The 23,405-nt window shown below is 42.1% G+C and overlaps 1 protein-coding gene across 2 annotated transcripts; it reads right to left on the bottom strand.

Moving 5' to 3' along the window:
• Positions 1-3,235: 3,235 nt before the first annotated feature.
• Positions 3,236-8,905, bottom strand: LOC112214556 (cerebellin-1). 2 transcript variants are annotated; one of them, XM_024373387.2, is made up of 4 exons: positions 8,749-8,905; positions 7,112-7,874; positions 6,809-6,928; positions 3,236-3,772 (listed from the first exon to the last, which is right to left on the bottom strand). In XM_024373387.2, the coding sequence occupies exons 2-4, from the start codon at positions 7,427-7,429 to the stop codon at positions 3,575-3,577; spliced, it is 636 nt and encodes a 211-aa protein (XP_024229155.1). In that variant the 5' UTR covers positions 7,430-7,874; positions 8,749-8,905; the 3' UTR covers positions 3,236-3,574. The 2 variants fall into 2 exon arrangements, with proteins under 2 accessions (XP_024229155.1, XP_024229156.1); XM_024373388.2 differs by having other exon boundaries at positions 7,112-7,802; positions 8,749-8,900.
• Positions 8,906-23,405: the final 14,500 nt, after the last annotated feature.

Here is a 23,405-nt window from a genome sequence, read left to right as displayed (position 1 = left end):
ATCACCCTGATCAGCAAGTCCCTGCTGACAAGAGAGGTACCATTGATCTTCAAAACAGCTGCCTCTTACCCTCTTACTAAAGAAACCCAACCTTGACCAGGACATCCTATCCAACTAACAGGCCCATCTCCATCCTCCTCTTCCTATCAAATGTACTGGAGAAAGTGGTCGCAAAATAGCTTCAGTTGCATCTGGCATTTAATCAGTTGTTCCAGGTTTTCCAGTCTGGCTGCTGATTCTGGATCTCCCAGCATCCTCCACCTCCTCTTAGATCTCAGTTCTGCTTTTGACACCGTAGACCACATCATCCTCCTGTGGTCGTCTCAGAGCACACTTCTGTCTTTGGAACAGCTCTGAACTGATTCTCCACCTACCTCTCTAAAAGGAAGCAATACATAACTAATGGGGAGTCCAAATTAGAGGAGTCTGCAGTCCCATGCGGCATAACACAGGGGTTAGTGCTGGGGCATATCCTGTTTTTTATGAACATGCTCCCCCTCGGCCAAATCCTCAGAGATTATAACATCAACTTCCACTACTATGCTGACGATACCCAGGTCTACATTAACACCAAACCGGACAACATCTCTGCCCTAGAAAAACTCAGCAGCTGCCCAGAGGACATCAGTGTAGCAAGACTGAGGCTACACTTATCAAGTTTGACCCTTCGATACCCACCTAAAACAAATATGTAAAACACAATTTCCATCTTAAAAACAAAGAAACTCATCCCCCGCCTTCATCTTCTCTCGGATTGACTATGGTGATGCGCTAGAAGTCCTGAAGACACGTCTCTGAACTATGGGGGAAGAGCCTTCTGCTCCCTTGTCCCTTGCCTATGGATTGCTCTCTGAACTTTTGAAACGAGCCTTAAAACCTACTTATACAGACTGCCTTTTTTTATAGTCTTACTCCCTATTTAAAATGTATTTAGCACCTAGCCACTATTGCTATTTTACCTGCCTTGATTCTAAATTAATGTTGTTTTTATTGTACTGTATAAAAATAAAATCCTCAGTAGAGCTTTAACATCACTCTGTAATGAAATGTGCTATACAAATAAAATGTATTATTATTTAAAAACATTTGAACAGTAAATCAGATATGGATGAAAATACCCCCCAAATAAAAGGTGACATTTGTACATGTTGTCACCTCATATGAAACATTTGATATCAAATCCAAAATGCTGGAGTATAGAGACAAATTTAACATTCTAGCATCACTGTCCAAATACATACAGTGGGGAGAACAAGTATTTGATACACTGCCGATTTTGCAGGTTTTCCAACTTACAAAGCATGTAGAGGTTTGTAATTTTTATCATAGGTAAATCCAGAAAATCACATTGTATGATTTTTAAGTAATTCATTTGCATTTTATTGCATGACATAAGTATTTGATCACCTACCAACCAGTAAGAATTCCGGCTCTCACAGACCTGTTAGTGTTTCTTTAAGAAGCCCTCCTGTTCTCCACTCATTACCTGTATTAACTGCACCTGTTTGAACTCGTTACCTGTATAAAAGACACCTGTCCACACACGCAATCAAACAGACTCCAACCTCTCCACAATGGCCAAGACCAGATAGCTGTGTAAGGACATCAGGGATAAAATTGTAGACCTGCACAAGGCTGGGATGGGCTACAGGACAATAGGCAAGCAGCTTGGTGAGAAGGCAACAACTGTTGGCGCAATTATTAGAAAATGGAAGAAGTTCAAGATGACGGTCAATCACCCTCGGTCTGGGGCTCCATGCAAGATCTCACCTCGTGGGGCATCAATGATCATGAGGAAGGTGAGGGATCAGCCCAGAACTACACGGAAGGACCTGGTCAATGACCTGAAGAGAGATGGGACCACAGTCTCAAAGAAAACCATTAGTAACACACTACGCCGTCATGGATTAAAATCCTGCAGTGCACACAAGGTAACCCTGCTCAAGCCAGCGCATGTCCAGGCCCGTCTGAAGTTTGCCAATGACCATCTGGATGATCCAGAGGAGGAATGGGAGAAGGTCATGTGGTCTGATGTGACAAAAATAGAGCTTTTTGGTCTAAACTCCACTCGCCGTGTTTGGAGGAAGAAGAAGGATGAGTACAACCCCAAGAGCACCATCCCAACCGTGAAGCATGGGGGTGGAAACATTCTTTGGGGATGCTTTTCTGCAAAGGAGACAGGACGACTGCACCGTATTGAGGGGAGGGTGGATGGGGCCATGTATCGTGAGATCTTGGCCAACAACCTCCTTCCCTCAATAAGAGCATTGAAGATGGGTCGCGCCTGGGTTTTCCAGCATGGCAACGACCTGAAACACACAGCCAGGGCAACTAAGGAGTAGCTCCGTAAGAAGCATCTCAAGGTCCTGGAGTGGCCTAGCCAGTCTCCAGACATGAACCTAATAGAAAATCTTTGGAGGGAGCTGAAAGTCCATATTGTCCAGCGAAAGCCCCGAAAGCTGAGGGATCTGGATGTCTGTATGAAGGAGTGGGACAAAATCCCTGCTGCAGTGTGTGCAAACCTGGTCAAGAACTACAGGAAACGTATGATCTCTGTAATTGCAAACAAAGGTTTCTGTACCAAATATTAAGTTCTGCTTTTTCTGATGTATCAAATACTTATGCCATGCAATAAAATGCAAATTAATTACTTAAAAATCATACAATGTGATTTTCACAAATCGGCAGTGTATCAAATACTTGTTCTCCCCACTGTACATATAGTACCAACCGTAACATAGGGAAGTGTATCTGTATATATTAAGCTTGATAGTAACACAATTCCATAATCACTCACTCCTATATGTGCTAACACATGCCTCTGCTACACCCTCCTATGTGGTAACACACACACGTCTATGAAGAATGAACAAAGCACTCCTATGTGCTTATAACATTCCTCCGCTGTGTATTCGAGCAGTGAAACAAATTGGTTGTGACAGTGTACGGTGTGAACCCCACAGGTTCCTGGCAACACACACACACACACACAGCCCTCGCCAAAACTCCCATCTGTCACCGGATCCACCAGGACGAGCCGCATGAGCCCTTACCCAGAATCCTCCTCTCGGGGCGTTGAAGGTGGCTGCGCTATTTACAGGACTAACAGATGCACCGCTGGGAGAAAATGAAAGTTTCCCCTAATCACTGATTCAGGGTCAGATTTTCTTCCTAATGGAGAAAAGGAGGAGCAATTGTTTCAGCTAGTGATAGTCACCTTGAAGAAAATCCCGTATTTACTGTATGACCAAACCTTTTTATTAGCACGTACAATTATTTGCATGCAGACAACAAAAGCCAACACATATTACATGAATACTCAAGCATAAACTGTACACACTACAGTATCATTTAAATAATGGAGCAGTGTATTTAAAAGTGCATTCAAAAATCGTAGCATTCAGGATTTTCAGACACAAAGCGAGTTGTAAACTCATTGTAGCTCTCATTAATACACACTCGTCCTCCTAACCCTAGCTGTGTCCTTACTTGATGTCTACCCTGTGTCACCTTGCTTGCCTTTCCCCTGACCCTCTCTCTTTTTCTCTTTTACTCTCCCTCCCTCTTTCCCTCTCTACAAAGGAAACACCAGAAACCCAGAGAAGGTGGAGTATTTCCATCCCCCCATCAGGTTCCCTCTCTCCAGTTTGAGATAAGCCTTGTCTCCTCTCTCCATGGTAACCAACCCAGCGTTGGTGGCTGCTTCCCTGGTCACGTCCTGGTCCCCGGCGAATGCTGAAATCACCGGGTGTCCGTTCAATACCAGACTCACCTGAGAGAGAGGGATAGAGGCATAGGGGGTGGGAGGGAGGGGGAGAGAGAGAGTAAAGCATTGTTCACATTGGCAGTTTGAAGTGACTCATATCCTATTATTTTACATTTGAATCTTTTTCCTGCGATCTGAAGAGCCAAAACGCACATGGAATCAGATATTTAAAGCCACATTTCAAACCACCTTCGTAGGTGGTTTGATGTCCGATACAAATCTGATTCCTGGCCATGTGACAAATCTGATTTATTTGCCCTCAAGTGTTTTTTTAAACTCTTATTTGGCATATCTTCTTGCTTGCTAGCTACTCTGTTGACAGTTTGACAAGAACATGTCGTAGCTAACTAGCTTGTTAATTATTTACAAACAAATTAGTGAATGTGCTAGAAAGCTAAACAGCTACCTAGCTAACTAGTTGACTGCTGTGGCTTGCCAAAAAGTACTTGTTTTGAAAAATGAATCATCTTATCCAGTGAGGCTTTAAAAGTGCTCTTACACTATGATTTTGAACATTCAAAGCAACTGGGAAACTTCCATGGCAGGCATTGTTGTCACCTTAGCTTGCTACATTGGCCTCCCGAGTGGCACAGCAGTCTAAGGCACTGCATTGCAGTGCTAGAGGCGTCACTACAGACCCGGGTTTGATCCTGGGCTGTATCATAACCGGCCATGATCGGGAGTCCCATAGGGCGGCGCACAATTGGCCCAGCATCGCCCGGGTTCGGGGAGGGTTTGGCTGGTGGGGGTTTAAAAGTAGGCCGTCATTGTAAATAAGAATTTGTTCTTAACTAACTTGCCTAGTTAAATAAAGGTTTAATAAAAAATACAATAAAAATAACTTCTGAGTTATAGGAAGCACGAGCACCATCCGAATCAGCCTAAAACACTGCACACACACTCCTTGTTACTAGCATAGCCATGTCAGCATATTACTGCTGTCTGAACACACACAAATCCAATTTGGTCACTTGTAACTTGCTGTTTGGACAGTCAGTATTTCAAAACAGATTTGAAAAACATAACTGATTTGAGCATTAAGGCCTGCAGTGTGAACAAGGCTTTATGTCCTGGTCACCAGTGAAAGCAGTGATCCCAAATCGCTTTGTCCGTAAGGGAGGGAGAGAGAGAGAGATAGGAAGGAAGAAGTGGCAGTCGGTGTCGTTTAAGATTAGGGATGATGATTTTTTTATGAGCATGGCCTTATTTGTATTACAGCATATTGGATGACCGTCATTCATATTCCATTCACCCAGCTCAATGTAACATTGGTAGGTTTAGGCTACTTACATGATACTCACATTTTTTCCTATAGCCATCACTAGGTTGCTACAACATAGCCTACGAACGCACAGTGCCTTCAGAAAGTATTCATACCCCTGGACTCATTCCACATTTTGTTGTGTTACAGCCTAAATTTAAAATGGATACAATTGATTTTTATTTCTCACCCATCTACCCATATTGAAAATGAAAACTTGTTTTTAGACGTATTTGCAAATTTATAGAAATTTTAATTCATAAATATTCGCACCCCTGAGTCAATACTCTGTGGAATCACCTTTGGCAGCGATTACAGCTGTGTCTCTATGAGCTTTACACACCAGGATTGTGCAACATTTGGATGTTGATCAATGCCGTACAACCATTTTCAGGTCTTTTCATAGTTTTTCAAATAGATTTCAGTCAAAACTGTAACTCGGCCACTAAGGAACATTTACTGTCATCTTGGATTATTGCACCACTGAAAGGTGAATTCATCTCCCAGTGTCTGGTGAAAAACAGACTGAACCAGGTTTTCATCTAGGATTTTGCCTGTGCTTAACTCCATTCCGTTTCTTATCCTGAAAAACTCCCCAGTCCTTAATGATGACAAGCATACCTAAAGCAAGATGCAGCCACCACCATGCTTGAAAATATGTTGAGTGGTATTCAGTAATGTGTTGTATTGGATTTGCCCCAAACATACTAATCTTTTTGTAGTATTGCTTTAGTGCCTAGTTGCAAACACAATGCATGTTTTGGAATAATGACACATTCAATACGGCATTGCACATTGCATCTAGCGGATATAGGGTGTAATCATTATTCCAAACAATTGCAAACAATAGTTTCAGGTAGGTTTATCCTTGTTTTGCTCCATTTGCTTCCATTTTAGAAATATATTTTTTAACCATAATCGGCAGAATGAATACACCCCTGATCACCAGCACACACCGATCACTTTTATAGCACCCACATACAAACAGCATCATCAATTTGCTCATTGTATAATTATTTCTTGCATCTATGCACTCTCCTCCTCTCATCTTTTCCCTTCGCTAGTGGACTTCTGTGCACCACACAACAGCTGTCTGTGGCCAGGCAAAAATAACTTTCATAGCATAACCGCTAACTGCTGCGCACAGCCTACATCGTTGTCAATGTCACCATATTAGCTAACATCATAGTCAACATAGCTACTAGAACTAACGTGCAGGTAAACCCAACAAATCTGTGGCAATAGATGAACAAAACCGAAAGCTTACCTTGACTTGGAAAAGTTCCAGTGTTGGTTAGCCTTAGCCAGCTCCCTAACATAAATAGCATTGCTCTATCTTTGAGCCAGGTGTTTGAGTAGGCTAAATTAGCTAGCTTACCATCCGGAGGACGTCCTCCAACCATCATAATTACTGTGTATGTCTAAGAAAGGGGGTAAAAACTGAAAACCATGAGCCTCCTTTGTATTGAAGTTAATGTACCCAGAGGAGGACAGAAAATAGCTGTCCTCTGGCTACACCATGGTGCTTCCCCAGAGAGTGCTGTTGAGGCTACAGTAGACCTTCATTATAAAACAGTGTTTTAATCAATAACTTGGTGACTTGAATATATTTAGTATTATTATCTAACTTTTGAATGTTATTCTATTTTTATTTTTATGAAATCCACTAAGTAGGATGGTACTCCCCTTCCTCCTCTGATGAGCCTCCACTGGAAGGGAGAGAGAGAAAATATACATCAATTTGCTGAAATATTATTTGTGTTTTCGTGTGTAACCCCTACCTGTATTGTCTGTCGGTTGTATACTTTGACCACATGGAAGCAAAAACTGAAGACTCCTTTTCTGGGAGCCACAAAGATGCTGCGTGCTGGGTCAAAATGGCTGCCCACATTCACCAGGATCTGAGAAAGAGACGGAGAAAGAGAGGTGGGGGGAGAGAGAGAGGGATAGAGGTGGAGAAAGAGAGGGGGGAGAGACGGAGAGAAACAAGTTGCTAAAAGTTGACAAAAGTTGACTTTTTTATCATGTAAAAGTTGACCACAGTTATTCAGTCTATTGGATGGTCATGGTATGGTCTCACTAACCTGGTCAAAGTAGATGGTCATGGTACGGTTGCTCATCTCAGAGGGTTCGTGGTTAGTGTTCCGGACAGCGGAGAACGCCACTCGACCGGCCCCTGACCGCACCGACATCCCCAACGCGTTACCCGACGGTTCCGACGAGGGGGTGGAGTCACAAACCACCAGACACTTCCCCTCCAACACGATTGGCTCAGTGTCATTCTGAGCTCTGGCCCCCAGGGGACCCCATTGGAGGATTAAAATTAGTCCAAGGAAAAGGGCGTAGTTAAGTGTTATTATGAGGTGGGGCAAAGATGAACAAGGAAGAGGAAGGCGGTGCATATTGTCTCAAATGGTTGTAAGGTCTTGGGTGTTCTTTGGATGTTGGTTTTTCAATTTTGACACAGTTGGAAATGTCAGTTTCCCACACAGTTTCAGTAGAAAGAAACAATCATTTGTGAATACTAGACAAATTTCAGTAAACCAATGACTGTCTTTTCAGTCTTGTCTAAACCACACAGCAATCAGCTAGACCACAGTTTAAATCCTTCCGGAATCTTCAGTTGGCTCTGAAAGGTTGAATCCCAGATGGTCAATTGATCCAAACCCACTGAATCTGAATGGTGGATGGTGTATGCCCGATCACTTGAAACCCACCTTTGGGCCACGACCCAAACCTCCTGCAGGTACGGCCAAATTTGTCCAGGTACCCGACCTGTTTTAGAAGATTTGTAATACAAGTCTCAGTGGAGTTGGTCAGGTGGTTTTTCACAGGCCAACCTTGACTCTGCCAAAGATAAAGATTCAGAACAGAAATTGATTCACTGAGGAAGACAGTCTAAAGTCTTAGAATCATAGTATACAGCATTAAAATATCAAGGTATCCTAGACAAACTCTTGAAGCAGGCCTAAAGTGAATGTAGTGCTCAAATGTAAACGATAGTTCAATTTTTGGGTGGTGTAGACGGAGAAAGAATTGAGGGATGAGAAGGAAAGGAGGAGGAAGTAGAATAAGGGATAGTTTAATGGATTGGCTTAAAGAGGGAGGGGGAGGGAGGGGGCTGAGGCTATGGAAGCCAGCTGGACACAGGAGGAGGGCAGGAGAGGGGGAGGGGAGGGAGGAGGAGAGGCCTGCATCATCACTTCTGAGCTACCATCTGTAGGACACACTCTCCTCACATTCCTTTACACACACACACACACACACACACACACACATGCATACACACACACACACACACACGCACACACACACACGTACACTTACGCACGCATGCGTAATCGCCCATGTATTTGCAATTCCATATATTTATCCATATACAAAAATGCACATAGAAACTGTACATTTCCCCATTGTTCCCCATAGTCTAAATTCCGTTAAGCTCATTGGATGGTGAAGGACACACAGTTCAAAATTAGCAGTTTTACATAAGACGTCTATATTTGCCCCATGTGGAAAATGTTCTCTTTATTGACAAAGATTATTACAGAAAACATAAATGAAAGAGTAGTAAAGTGACTGAAATATGTCATGACAACAATATTGAACCATTTTCAAAAAAACATCTCACATTACCATGGAAAATGTTTTTTTTTTTGTGTATAGCAGGAAAAACAATACATAATTACAACAGTGAAAAAACCGAAATATTAAATCTTACCTTTTACGATGAGTATATTTCCTGTATCGATGTGGAAGATACTCTGTCCCAAGAGGCAGATTCCCCTTTCTCTGTCTCTTTTCACCGACTCCCTCTCCCTTTCTTTTTCTCTCACTCACACTTTCTCTCCCACTCCCCACCTCTCTCTCTCACACACCCACTCTCACACCTCTCCCCCCTTTCTCTCCTTCCTCGATCTCATCCCACCCTCTCTCCTTCCATCTCCTCCCCTCTCTGTCAGGGAACCCCTGTGTTCAAACAGACGTTTAATCATATCACAACCATCATAAATCGTGTTTTCTCTCGCCCACAAACGCCTACCTGTTCCACACTCCTCCCTCTTCTCTCCATCATCTCAGATCCTCTTTCCATTCTCTATCCTTTCCCACTCCCTTAAATGCCATTGAGCTACTGATAAAAGGTGATTTTTGCTTACACTTGTTGCACATTTAGACACTTAGATTTAGAAAAATGTAAGAATTGAATATAGACTTCTCACAGTAGAATAAGAATATCTATATCAGTAATTTGACCTTACGTGCTTACAAAATGTTGATTACATTTGTTTTATCCGTCCATCAGTACAGTTAGTTATTTCTATTTCTGGCCAGTATTGAGAGACGATCTCTAGTCAGACAACAGTCTCAGAACAACGTGATGTGATCGAACGGATGATTGACGGCTCCTCAGTCAGGAAGTTAAAGCTTGATTGCAAATGGGTCTTCCAAATGAACAATGACCCCAAGCATACTTCCAAAGTTGTGGCAAAATGACTTAAGGACAACAAAGTCAAGGTGTTGGAGTGGCCATCACAAAGCCCTGACCTCAATCCTATAGAACATTAGTGGGCAGAACTGAAAATGCGTGTGCGAGCAAGGAGGCCTACAAACCTGACTCAGTTACACCAGCTTTGTCAGGAGGAATGGGCCAAAATTCACCCAACTTATTGTGGGAAGCTTGTGGAAGGCTACCCGAAACGTTTGATCCAAGTTAAACAATTTAAAGGCAATGCTTCCAAATAGTAATTGAGTGTATGTAAACTTCTGACCCACTGGGAATGTGATGAAAGAAATAAAAGCTGAAATAAATCACTCTCTACTATTATTCTGACATTTCACATTCTTAAAATAACGTGGTGATCCTAATTGACCTAAGACAGGACATTTTTACGAGGATTAAATGTCAGGAATTGTGAAAATTTAGTTTAAATTTACTTGGCCAAGGTATATGTAAACTTCCAACTTCGACTGTATAAACACAATACATGCCATTTATCACCTTCAGCAAACCCTTACAGTGCTCTGTGAAGTCCTTTAAAGCACAGTTGATGCATAACTCAAGTCGGCGGCGGAAGCACTCCTTACAGAGGGGGCACTCAAAGCGGTCGCTGGTGTCCCAGTAGCCTTTGACACAGGCCAGGCAGAAGTTGTGGCAACCGGGTATAGAGAAAGGGTTAGTGAAGATGTCTAGGCAGATACAGCACTGGAACTTGTTACAGGAATCAGGGATCGAAAGAAGAACCTTCACTCTGTTACATCACCTTTTATGTGTGTTTTGCACATGTGCAATTATGTTAAATAAGCCTGAACCTGTTTCTTTGTTTGTATGAGATTTACAACTAGACTACTTTACAACTAGCTGAAGCATTAAAGGGTAGGTAGCATAAACGTAACCACATGTAACATATGCATTTGCATTAGCATACACATCAAAGTACCTATGCAAAGTTTTACCTTATTTTCAATTTTTTGTTGTTATTACATAAAATCGATCAGAATTCCGATGTCGAAAATTTTTTTTCTGGGGTGTGATGTCATATGGAGGACCAGGCAAGAGCCTATTCCCTATCATGTAAACTCCAACAGAAATAACTTAAAATGTACAACTTTAAATTAAACCAAATTGTTGGCACTCATCACTACTGGTTTTAATTATATTTTCTGCCAATTTACAAGCAAACATTTTATGAATGTATTGTTACAAATCAACTTGCAAGGTTGCTAGCCAACTAGCCTGCTAACAGTAGCCCTACTATTCTGCTAACGTTCAGCATAACCAGTCAGTTAATGTTACGTTAGCACTGAATGAGTCAGCCAGTTGCTATAAACACCTAGCTTACAGCTACATTAAAGTGTTCGCCAGCTAACATGAGCTATTTAGCCAACTAGCTATTAGCCTAGCCAGACTAGCCAACCACCATGGTTATGCTTGGCAAGCTAGAGCCCAACAGCTAGAACACAACTAACACACCACAACACAACTAAAATATAAATAGTGGAGAGACTTACAGACTGATGCATGGGGCCCCATCTGATGGTAAAACTTTTAAAAGAGTGCAGACTGAGTTAGCTGCCAAAGTGAGTGCAGACTGAGTTAGCTACCAAAGTGAGGGGGAGGTGGGCGCTTCACCGGGCCGAAATCCCCAAAAATAGATTCCAGATATCAGTCAGCTAGCATGCTAGCACTAAGCCAAGGTGGTAAAAGTTACAAAACCCATAACCTACTATACAGAGAACATGTCGAAAAGTAAAAAATAAAATAAAAAGTCAAAAAATAAGAAAAAAAAAGCAGAACAGACAAGGTACTACACAATTAGAGCAAGCAGATATGATTTTCTCTTTAGTTTTGAGCCCACGGCAAGAAAGCACCGGAGCCTGCCAAGCTAACGTTTCCCATTAGATAACCCAGCCACAAAGTCTGTGAATAGTTTGAGGTTTGGCTAATGTTAGCCAGTTTGAGCTAGCTACCGAGCTAGCATTTCGAATTCTGCTTTTTACATTTAATTTTTTTTATATTTTTTTATTTATTTTTTATTAATATCAAATCAATACATAAAGCACATGAGGGAACACAAGCATACATAGATTACAAACAATAGACAATCGAGCTAGGGGGTACAATATCACCTTACAATTACACAAGGACCTTAAGGGACATGCATATACTTACAATTCTAGAGCATTTAACCGTCTTAAAATACAGTTCAATTTCTTTTTGTAGGGTACGAAAATGTGGTTTTCTGTTTGTAAATTTACATTTGTGTATATGAAATTTGGCCAAAAGAATAATGAAATTAATTACATAAAAATGATTCCGCTTATTTCTATTGTATGTAAAGAATCCAAACAGTACATCTCTCCACAATAGTGTAAAATCTTCATAAATGTGTTCAATTATAAACCTACTGATATCTTGCCACAGTTTTCTTACATGCATACAGTGCCAAAAAAAGATGCACAACTGTTTCTGGGTGGTCATTACAAAAGGAGCAATTTGAGTTGATGTTTTCCTTAAACTTCTTCATATAGTGGTTGGCAGGATAATATTTATGAATAATTTTAAAGGAAACTTCCTTAATTTTTGTTAACAAGTAGGTATGTGTGTGGCAACATCCAAACTTTTTTCCAACATATATTATCAATAAATCCATTCCAATAAGGCATGACATAAGGTATAGATACAACATCCTGCTGAAACAAGGATCGTATCGCTCTGTTGTTGAATGGACCAAAAGAGAAACAAATCTTTCCTACTGATGAGTCAACAGGGTCAACAGAAGGTAGGCTCTGAGGGTCAGGTCTTAACATGTTCCTGAATAACATAGCAACACCTGAGGGAATGGCATCTAAAACAATTGCAAAATCTTTAGGTGTTACAGGGACCTTGTAAAGTGATAAGAATTCTTTATAACTGAGTAAAAGACCCTCTGCATTTACCAGTTGGCTCACCAATAGGATATTATTTCGGAACCAATATTCTAAAAACAGAGAGGTATTTTTATACAATATATCCCGATTATTCCATATATAATATCTGTGTGGAGAAAAATTGTGTTTATAAATTAAGGACCATGACAAGAAAACCTGCCGATGAAAAGCAGAACGTTTCACTGGAACTTTGTCAATATTATAATTGCAAAACAACATGAAGTTAAGGCCACCAAAAGTAGAGAAGACATGATGAGGAATAAAATTTCAGATAGAAGTGGGTCTTCTTAGGAATTGTTTTATCCAATTGATCTTAAAAGTATTATTTAAAGTAGTAAAGTCCAGAAAATTCAGTCCACCATTCTCATAAGTGTTCATTACAACAGTTTTCCTAATGTAATGGGTACGGTTTCTCCAAAGAAAGTTGAAAAGCATCTGGTCTATCTCCTTGCTTATTTTACGGTCAAGATATAAAGATAGAGCACCATATGTTAGTCTAGAGATACCTTCAGCCTTGGTTATTATCATTTCGAATTCGGCATCACAGAGTAGATCCTCCAAATGACGTTGAGAAATAGTGCATTGTGGGAAGTTTAGAAGTTATCCGGAAATAAATAAATAAATATGTATTAATCCCAAAACATAACTATGTTTGTACTTACACGTAACTAGATCGTGACTACAACTAAGTTACTAAGTAAAATCTCATGCTTCCTACCCTTTAAATAACAACCAAATTGACCTCAGACAGGAGGCCTTAAGTTAGACAGAATGGACCTAAAGTTAAGTACAGGAATCCTAAGGCCTTGGAGTTCCATTTCATGTGTTTTGTCATCCAAAAGACAGGGAGGGGGAAGTTGAGGTACATGAATCAGGATTCAGGGTAGAGTACTATAAAATAGCCTGTTGATGCCGAAGGGAGGACAGAACTCTTAACTGTGTTTGTTTTGTTTATTTGAATACATGCTGTTACCCTGGATCTACTACAACACCTGAAGCAAGGGCAACCAAATTGACCTGAGGAGAACATTTACTGAAAAGCTGCAGCTGATGATTTGAGTCATTACCAGAATGTCAAACCATTAACTGGTTAGGTAGCACACAAACTGAAACCTTAGGAAAACAAAACAGTTTTTCATTGTCACATGACTGGAAATTCCTCGTCCGTAGCCTTCTCCTACAGTGACTCAACAGTGCTTGGATCACATCCTGTGAAATTGCACAACAATCCTTCTTCTGTTCTTATTCTTTTACGCTACCAACAATGGAATGCTGCTGAGCTTGTGCAGGAATGATGGTATGATAGAGCTGGTGCAACAGTGGTGTAGTGGTGCCTGGAGAAGTGCATGTACTCTAATTTTGTCAATTTGTTCAGGTTTTCTTTTTCAAAGTCACACTTAAAGTCACACTTTTGAGGCCTCTAAGACATGTTGATTTTTGACAGTAGTTACCCTTTAATTGAAGTGTGCAGGCACTGAGCACTATTGTTTGATCAGCAGTGTTTTTGTAGAACATGAGATGTTAAGGGTGTTGAGCCAGTAACCAAAAGGTTGCTGGTTTGATTCCCCGAGCTGACTAGGTACAAAATCTGTCGATGTGCCCTTGAGCAAGGCACTTACAAGCATTTCGCTACACTCGCATTAACATCTGCTAACCATGTGTATGTGACAAATAAAATTTGATTTGATTTGATTTTAACCCCAAGTGCTCCTGTAAGTCTCTATTGATGAGTGTGTCTGCTAAATGACTAAAATGTCAACTGCATCATAACAAGCCAATATCTACGAAGAATATGTGTATATGTCTCTATATGAGATGTGTTTTTCATAGATATTGGATTACACAAACAATGTAAGATTGACTCTCACGTTCAAGGGGTGATACAATTGTGCAATGGATATAATTACGTAAAAGTTGTTTTAAAGTGTTCGTCCCATGTTTCATGAGCTGAAATAAAAGATCCCAGGAATGTTCCAAAGCTTGTTTCTGTTTGTTAACATACCTGTTAGTGATAATGGTATCCTTTGGCAAGATAATCCATCCACCTGACAGGTGTGGCATATCAAGAAGCTGATTAAACAGCATGATGTTGTTACGTTTTTTTTCGGGTGAAAGAGAGTCGGACCAAAATGCAGCGTGGTTAAATCGATACATGTTTAATTACCGAATAAACACGAACAATACAAAAACAATAAATGTAACGTGAAAACCGAAACAGCCTAAACTGGTGCAAACTAACACAGAGACAGGAACAATCACCCACGAAACACTCAGAGTATGGCTGCCTAAATATGGTTCCCAATCAGAGACAACGAGAATCACCTGCCTCTGATTGAGAACCGCCTCAGGCAACCATAGACTATGCTAGAAAACCCCACTAAGCCACAATCCCAAAACCTACTAAAAAAAAACATACATAAACACAACACAAAATAAACCCATGGCACACCCTGGCCTGACCAAATAAAGAAAGAAAACACAAAATACTAAGACCAGGGCGTGACAGAACCCCCCCAAGGTGCGGACTCCCGGCCGCACACTTAAACCCATAGGGGAGGGTCCGGGTGGGCGTCTGTCCACGGTGGCGGCTCCGGCTCAGGACGTGGACCCCACTCCAACCAAGTCTTAGTCCCCCTGTAACGCGTCCTTTGATTGGCGACCCTCGCCGCCGACCTTGCCCTAATAACCCTCACCAAGGACCCCACTGGACTGAGGGGCAGCTCGGGACTGAGGTAGAAGAAGCTCGGGACTGAGGGGAAGCTCGGGACTGAGGGGAAGCTCGGCACTGAGGGGAAGCTCGGGACTGAGGGGAAGCTCGGCACTGAGGGGAAGCTCGGGACTGAGGGGAAGCTCGGGACTGAGGGGAAGCTCGGGACTGAGGGGAAGCTCGGGACTGAGGGGAAGCTCGGGACTGAGGGGAAGCTCGGCACTGAGGGGAAGCTCGGCACTGAGGGGAAGCTCGGCACTGAGAGGAAGCCCGGTACTGAGAGGAAGCTCAGGCAGGTAGTTGGCTCTGGCAGATCCTGGCTAGCTGGTGGTTCTGGCAGATCCTGGCTGACTGGCGGTTCCGGCAGATCCTGGTTGACTGGCGGATCCTGGCTGACTGGCGGATCTGGAAGATCCTGGCTGACTGGCGGCTCTAGCTGCTCTGGCTGCTCCATGCAGACAGGCAGCTCTATCTGCTCCATGCAGACTGGCTGCTCCATGCAGACTGGCAGCTCTGGCTGCTCCATGCAGACTGGCAGCTCTGGCTGCTCCATGCAGACTGGCAGCTCTGGCTGCTCCATGCAGACTGGCAGCTCTGGCTGCTCCATGCAGACTGACATCTCTGGCTGCTCCATGCAGACTGACAGCTCTGGCTGTGCTGAACAGGCAGGAGACTCCGGCAGCGCTGGAGAGGAGGAAGGCTCTGGCAGCGCTAAACAGGCGGGAGACTCCGGCAGCGCTGGAGAGGAGGAAGGCTCTGGCAGCGCTAGACAGGCGGGAGACTCCGGCAGCGCTGGAGAGGAGGAAGGCTCTGGCAGCGCTAGACAGGCGGGAGAATCCGGCAGCGCTAAACAGGCGGGAGAATCCGACAGCACTGGAGAGGAGAAAGGCTCTGGCAGCGCTGAACAAGCGAGGCGCACTGAAGGCCTGGTGCGTGGTGCTGGCACTGGTGGTACTGGGCCGAGGACACGCACAGGAAGCCTGGTGCGGGGAGCTGCCACCGGAGGACTGGTGTGTGAAGGTGGCACAGGATGGACCGGACCGTGAAGGCGTACTGGAGAGCCTGAGAGCAGGACTGGCACAGGACGTGCAAGGCTAGGGAGGTGCACAGAAGGCCTGGTGCGTGAGGCTGGCACGCACAGAAGGCCTGGTGCGTGAGGCTGGCACAATCTTCACCAGCCGACTAACACGCACCTCAGGACGAGTATGGAGCGCTGACCCAGGTGCTATCAAATCCCCGACACGCTCCGTCGGGCGAATATCTTGCATACTACGCCAAATCAACTGCTCTCTCTCTTCACTCTCCTCCAATTCGCCATTCTGTCCAATAATTCCTCGACCCTCTCAGACTCAGCCCTCAGCCCTCAGCTTCGCCGATAGCTCCGATAACATCCATGACTCCTTACGGTAAACAGGGGAGTTGGCTCAGGTCTGAACCCTGACTCTGCCACACTCTCCCTGAGCCCCCCCCCCAATTTTTGGGGCTGACTCTCGGGCTTCCTTCTGCACCGCTGTGCTTTTCTCTTCAACTCCATTCTCCTATAGCTCTCCTCGCACTGCTTCAGCGAATCCCAGGCGGGCTCCGGCACTCTCTCTGGATCGACCGCCCACCTGTCTATCTCCTCCCAAGTAGTATAGTCCATACTCTTGCTGTCCATAACGTCCTCCCATGTCCATTCCTCTTTTCGCTGCTGTTGCTGTCGCTGCCTGTCACCACACCGCTTGGTCCTCTTGTGGTAGGTGATTCTGTTACGGTTTTTTTCAGGAGAAAGAGAGTCGGACCAAAATGCAGCGTGGTTAAATCAATACATGTTTAATTACCGAATAAACACAAACAATACAAAAACAATCAATTGTACCGTGAAAACCGAAACAGCCTAAACTGGTGCAAACTAACACAGAGACTGGAACAATCACCCACAAAACACTCAAAGAATATGGCTGCCTAAATATGGTTCCCAATCAGAGACAACGAGAATCACCTGCCTCTGATTGAGAACCGCCTCAGGCAACCATAGACTATGCTAGAAAACCCCACTAAGCCACAATCCCAAAACCTACGAAAAAAACCCCATACATAAACACAACACAAAATAAACCCATGACACACCCTGGCCTGACCAAATAAATAAAGAAAACACAAAATACTAAGACCAGGGCGTGACAGATGTCACACCCTGACCATAGTTTGCTTTGGATGTTTCTATGTTTTGGTTGGTCAGGGTGTGATCTGAGTGGGCATTCTATGTTGGATGTCTTGTTTGTCTATTTCTGGCCTGATATGGTTCTCAATCAGAGGCAGGTGTTAGTCATTGTCTCTGATTGGGAACCATATTTAGGTAGCCTGGGTTTCACTGTGTGTTGGTGGGTGATTGTTCCTGTCTCTGTGTTTTGCACCAGATAGGGCTGTTTTTGGTTTTCCACGTTTTTGTTAGTTTATTCATGTCTAGTGTCTTTATTAAAAAACATGAATAACCACCACGCTGTGTTTTGGTCTGCCTCTACGTCACCTAAAGAAAACCGTTACACATGATCATTACACAATTGCTCCTTGTGTAGGGGATAATAAAAGGCCACTCTAAAATGTGCAGTTTTGTCACACAACACAAAGCCACAAATGTCCCAAGTCTTGAGGGAGCATGCAATTGGCATGCTGACTGTAGGAATGTCCACAAGAGCTATTTAATGTTAATTTCTCTGCCATAAGCCACCTCCAACGTTGTTTTAGAGAATTTGGCAGTGCATCTAACCGGCCTCACAACCGCAGACCACAGACCAAGTATCTCAACATCTGGCTTCTTCACCTGCGGGATCGTCTGCGGGGTATTTCTGTCTGTAATAAAGCCCTTTTGTGGGAAAAACTCTGATTGGCTGGGCCTGGCTCCCAAGTGGCTGGGCCTATGCACTCCCAGGCCCACCCACGGTTGTGCCCCTGCCCAGTCATGTGGAATCATAGATTAAGGCCTAATTAATTTTTTTCAATTCACTCATTTCCTCATATGAACTGTAACTCAGCAAAGTATTTGAAATTGTTCCATGTTGTGTTAATATATATATATTTTTTACCTTTATTTAACTAGGCAAGTCAGTGAAGAACAAATTCTTATTTTCAATGACATCCTAGGAACAGTGGGTTAAACTGCCTGTTCAGGGGCAGAATGACAGATTTGTACCTTGTCAGCTCGGGAATTTGAACTTGGAACCTTTCGGTTACTAGTCCAACACTCCACTAGGCTACCCTGCCGCCCTGGCTACACTACAGGCCTTCATATTTATGTTCAATATATACAGTACTAGTCAAAAGTTTGACACACCTACTCATTGAAGGGTTTTTCTTTGTTTTTACTGTTTTATACATTGTATAATAATAGTGAAGACATCAAAACTATGAAGTAACACATATGGAATCATGCAGTAACCAAAAAAGTGTTAAACATATCAAAATATATTTTATATTTAAGATTCTTTGAAATAGCCACCCTTTGTCTTGATGACAGCTTTGCACACTCTTTGCATTTTCTCAACCAGCTTCATGAGGTAGTCACCTGGAATGCATTTCAATTAACAGGTGTGCCTTGTTAAAAGCTCATTTGTGGAATTTCTTTCCTTTTTTTGTGTTTGAGACAATCAGTTGTGTTGTGACAAGGTAGGGGTGGTATACAGAAGATAGCCCTATTTTGGAAAATACGAAGTCCATATTATGGCAAGAACAGCTCAAATAAGAAAAGAGAAACAGCAGTCCATCATTACTTTAAGACATGAAGGTCAGTCAATGCGTAAAATGTCAAGAACATTTCAAGTTTCTTCAAGTGCAGTCACAAAAACCATCAATCGCTATGATGAAACTGGCACTCATGAGGAACTCTACAGGAAAGGAAGACCCAGAGTTACCCCTGCTGCAGAGGATGACTTCATTAGTTACCAGCCTCAGAAATCGGCAGTTAATTGCACCTCAGATTGCTGCCCCCAAAAAATACTTCACGGAGTTCAAGTAACAGACACATCTCAATATCAACTGTTCAGAGGGGAACAGGCCTTCATGGTTGAATTGCTGCAAAGAAACCACTACTAAATTAACATGTTTGGAATACAGTGGGCAGTATTTTCACGTTCGGATGAAAAGCATGCCCAGAGTTAACTGCTTGCTACTCAGGCCCAGAAGCTAATATATGCATATTATTAGTAGATTTGGATGGAAAACACTCTGAAGTTTCTAAAACTGTTTGAATGCTGTCTGTGAGTATAACAGAACTCATATGGCAGGCAAAAACCTCAGAAAAATCCAACCAGGAAGTGGGAAATCTGAGGTTTGTAGTTTTTCAAGTGATTGCCTATCCAATATACAGTGTAAATGGGGTCATATTGCACTTCCTATAAGGCGTCCACTAGATGTCAACAGTCTTTAGAATGTTGTTTCAGCCTTCTACTATGAAGGGGGAGCGAATAAGAGCTGTTTGAATCAGGGGTCCTGCAGAATGCCCTGAGCTAAGTCTCGCGTGCTCGAGCTCCGTTCCTTTTCATTTCTAAAGACAAAGGAATTGTTTGGTTGAAACATTATTGAATATTTATGATAAAAACATCCTAAAGATTGATTCTATACATCGTTTGACATGTTTCTACGAACTGTAATGGAACTTAATTGACTTTTCGTCTGGACTTATTGCTCGCGACTTGTGAATTTTGATTGGTGAACTAAGCGCGCTAACAAATAGGAGGTATTTGGACATAAAGATTAACTTTATTGAACAAAACGAACATTTATTGTGGAACTGGGATTCCTGGGAGTGCATTCTGATGAAGATCATCAAAGGTAAGTGAATATATGGCATGTTCGTCGTATGAAGGAGACCAAGCGTACCCAGCGTGGTATGTGTACATTCTCTTTATTAAAAGAATGAACACTGAACAAACTAACAAAATAATAAACGAAACGTGAAGCTATACAATATAGTGCTGACAGGCAACTACACATAGACATACAAAAACCCCTAGACATACAAAAGCTAGAGTACCCACCCTAGTCACACCGTGACCTAACCAAAATATATAGAAAAACAGAGATATCTACGGTCAGTGCGTGACAATATATTTATAATGCTATTTCTGACTTTTACTGACTCCACAACATGGCGGGTATCTGTATGGCTTGTTTTTGTGGCTGAGCGCTGTACTCAGATTATTGCATGGTGTGCTTTTGCCGTAAAGCTTTTTTGAAATCTGACACAGCGGTTGTATTAAGGAGAAGTATATCTTTAATTCTATGCATAACACTTGTATCTTTCATCAAAGTTTATGATGAGTATTTCTGTAAATCGATGTGGCTCTCTGCAAATTCACCGGATGTTTTCGAGGCACAACATTACTGAACATAACGCGTCAATGTAAACTGAGATTTTTGGATATTAATATGAACTTTATCGAACAAAACATACATGTATTGTGTAACATGAAGTCCTTTGAGTGCCACCTGATGAAGATCATCAAAGGTTAGTGATTAACTTTATCTCTATTTCTACTTTTTGTGACTCCTCTCTTTGGCTGGAAAATGGCTGTATGTTTTCTTGTGACTAGGCGCTGACCTAACATAATCATATGGTGTGCTTTCACTGTAAAGCCTTTTTGAAATCTTATGGCTAGATTAACAAGTAGTTAAGCTTTAATTTGGTGTATTGCACTAGTGAATGTATGAAAGTAAAAAATTAAAAAATTTAAACGTGAATTTCACGATCTGCCATTTCAGCGGATGTTGTCGCTAGCGGAACCCCTAGCCATAACAGGTTTTAAACCAATAAGAAAAAGAGACTTGCTGGGGCCAAGAAACACGAGCAATGGACATCAGACCAGTGGAAGTCTGTCCTTTGGTCTGATGAGTCCAAATTAGAGGCTTTTGGTTCCAACCGCTGTGTCTTTGTGAGACACAGAGTAGGTGTACGGATGATCTCAGCATGTGTGTTTCCCACCGTGAAACATGGAGGAGGTGGGATAGTGTTGGCTCAATTTCCATTGAGTACAACAAATTCACATTCCTTTGTTAACTGAACCAAATTGCTCTTTCACTGTTTTCACTGTTTTCACAATGCAATTCTCACACTACATTATAGTCATTGTTGTCACTTCTTATTCCAACTGCTCAAAACGGATAGCTACAACAACTAGTTTGAGAATTGCTAAATTCAGTCAAATATATACAGTATTTTAGATAATAAATATATCAATTAAAATCAATTTACTTTGGAAGGTAAAACATCTTTACCAAAAGATGTGAGGAATGAGTACCTTCGTCAGCCACTGTGCATCAATATATAAGACAAGGTGGAAAGAGTCACGATACGCTAACATTTTATACAGAGAATCCAATTACGAAAACTTAGCTCTCACACTTCAATTCAACGTATATTGCGACAGTATCAATTAAGAAGATCGGTGTTTAACTTAAAATGAAAGATTTTCGGTCAGAAATAGTTTTTTTTTATGTCAACTGTTTGTACTCAAATTGGGTGCATTGTTTACTTCACAGGGCTTAAAATAAGACTAATAAATAAGACTCATAACGCATCCAGAGTTAACAAAACAATTAAGATTGGTTTAAAATTTCAGAGAACTATCCCTTTTCACCCCCTAGAGTCGATTGACCAACCTGTGCATCAATCTAAGTTACACAAATCCGTCAGTTTAAGCTAGAGAACAGTATTTGTTGTATTGGATGCATCTCAATCCACTGCATCTGCCAGTGTCACACTTCCACATATGCCAGTGTCACACTTCCACATCTGCCAGTGTCACACTTCCACATCTGCCAGTGTCACACTTCCACATCTGCCAGTGAAAGGTGGCATTGCAAGAGCGGTGTTTGTCAGACCATGAGACATCCTGAAAAATCAATCTTCTCACGAAAATGTAGCATCCGAATAGTTTGACCTACAAACTCTATGGAAAGTGGAGCTTCTCATTGAACATTATGGTGTTCTATTTTTACGCTAGGGTCCCCACATGTGTCACGGGACTGTCTGAATGTAACTGGTACAGGTAAAAAAAATAAAAAATGAAAGTATGAAGGTAGTTGTGCCTAGCCAAAAAAGGGGGTTAAATGTATACGTAAAAAATACAATTGGAAAAAAGTATATACAAATGGAAAGTATTCAGACCCCTTGACTTTTTCCACCATTTTTTACTTTATAACTTTATTCTAAAATGTATTCAATTGTTTTTTTCCCCCTCATCAATCTACAAACAATACCCCATAATGACAAAGCAAAAACAGTTTTTATAATTTTTTTCAGATGTAAAAAAACTGAAATATCACATTTACATAACTAATCAGACCCTTTTCTCAGTACTTTGTGGAAGCACCTTTGGCAGCGATTACAGCATTGATTCTTCTTGGGTATGATGATGCTACAAGCTTGGTACACCTGTATTTGGGGAGTTTCTCCCATGTTTCTCTGCAGATCCTCTCAAGCTCTGTCAGGTTGGATGGGGAGAGTTGCTGCACAGCTATTTTCAGGTCTCTCCAGAGATGTTCAATCAGGTTCAAGTCTGGGTTCTGGCTTGGCTGTGTGTTGAGGATCAGGTTTTCATCAAGGATCTCTGTGCTTTGCTCCATTCATCTTTTCCTCGATCCTGACTAGTTTCCCAGTCCCCGCTGCTGAAAAACATCCCCACAGCATGATGCTGCAACCACCATGCTTCACTGTAGGGATGGTGCCAAGTTTCCTCCAGACGTGGCACTTGACATTCAGGCTAAAGAGTTCAATCTTGGTTTGATCAGACCAGATAATCTTGTTTCCCTCCCCCCTCCCCCAAAGTGTTAGACTCTAAGGAATTAAATACTGGCACCTATTTTAGTCCAATTCAAGCACTGAGTAAGACTCATAAAAATGAATGACATTGGGGTAAAATTTCAGAAAACTATCTCCTCAATACATTCACTGCAAATAAAGATAAAATCTATTATAAATCTATAAAAACATTTAAAACATTTTATTGGTCCATATTTACAAAAAAACATAAACTGATTAATTACTCAGTTTGGATAATTCAGTTTATATTCAGAAATTTTAATTAAAGGATATTAACCTGTTGAGTGGGTCTGGCCTGGTCTCTCTCTGGTCTGTGGACTGAGGTCTCCCTCTTGTTGTGTGTCTGGTGCCGTCTCTGTCAGTGGTTGTCTCTCCTCTATGCAGAGGTCCTTTAGAGGGCTAAGATGCAAAGTAACCCTCCAAACAACGCGTTACAGTGTCTTTC

Source organism: Oncorhynchus tshawytscha, linkage group LG15 (genome assembly GCF_018296145.1).
Source record: "Oncorhynchus tshawytscha isolate Ot180627B linkage group LG15, Otsh_v2.0, whole genome shotgun sequence".
Taxonomy (NCBI): Eukaryota; Metazoa; Chordata; class Actinopteri; order Salmoniformes; family Salmonidae; genus Oncorhynchus; species Oncorhynchus tshawytscha.
This window is presented reverse-complemented; position numbering and strand designations above follow the sequence as displayed.

Bases quoted from the DNA above. Each gene is read 5' to 3' on its own strand.
- LOC112214556 (XM_024373387.2), bottom strand. From the start codon at position 7,429: ATGCACCGCCTTCCTCTTCCTTGTTCATCTTTGCCCCACCTCATAATA. The intron at 6,929-7,111 runs GTTAGTGAGACC...TCTCTTTCTCAG, and splicing joins TGACCATCTACTTTGACCAG to ATCCTGGTGAATGTGGGCAG. The intron at 3,773-6,808 runs GTAGGGGTTACA...CCTCTCTCTCAG, and splicing joins ACAACCGACAGACAATACAG to GTGAGTCTGGTATTGAACGG.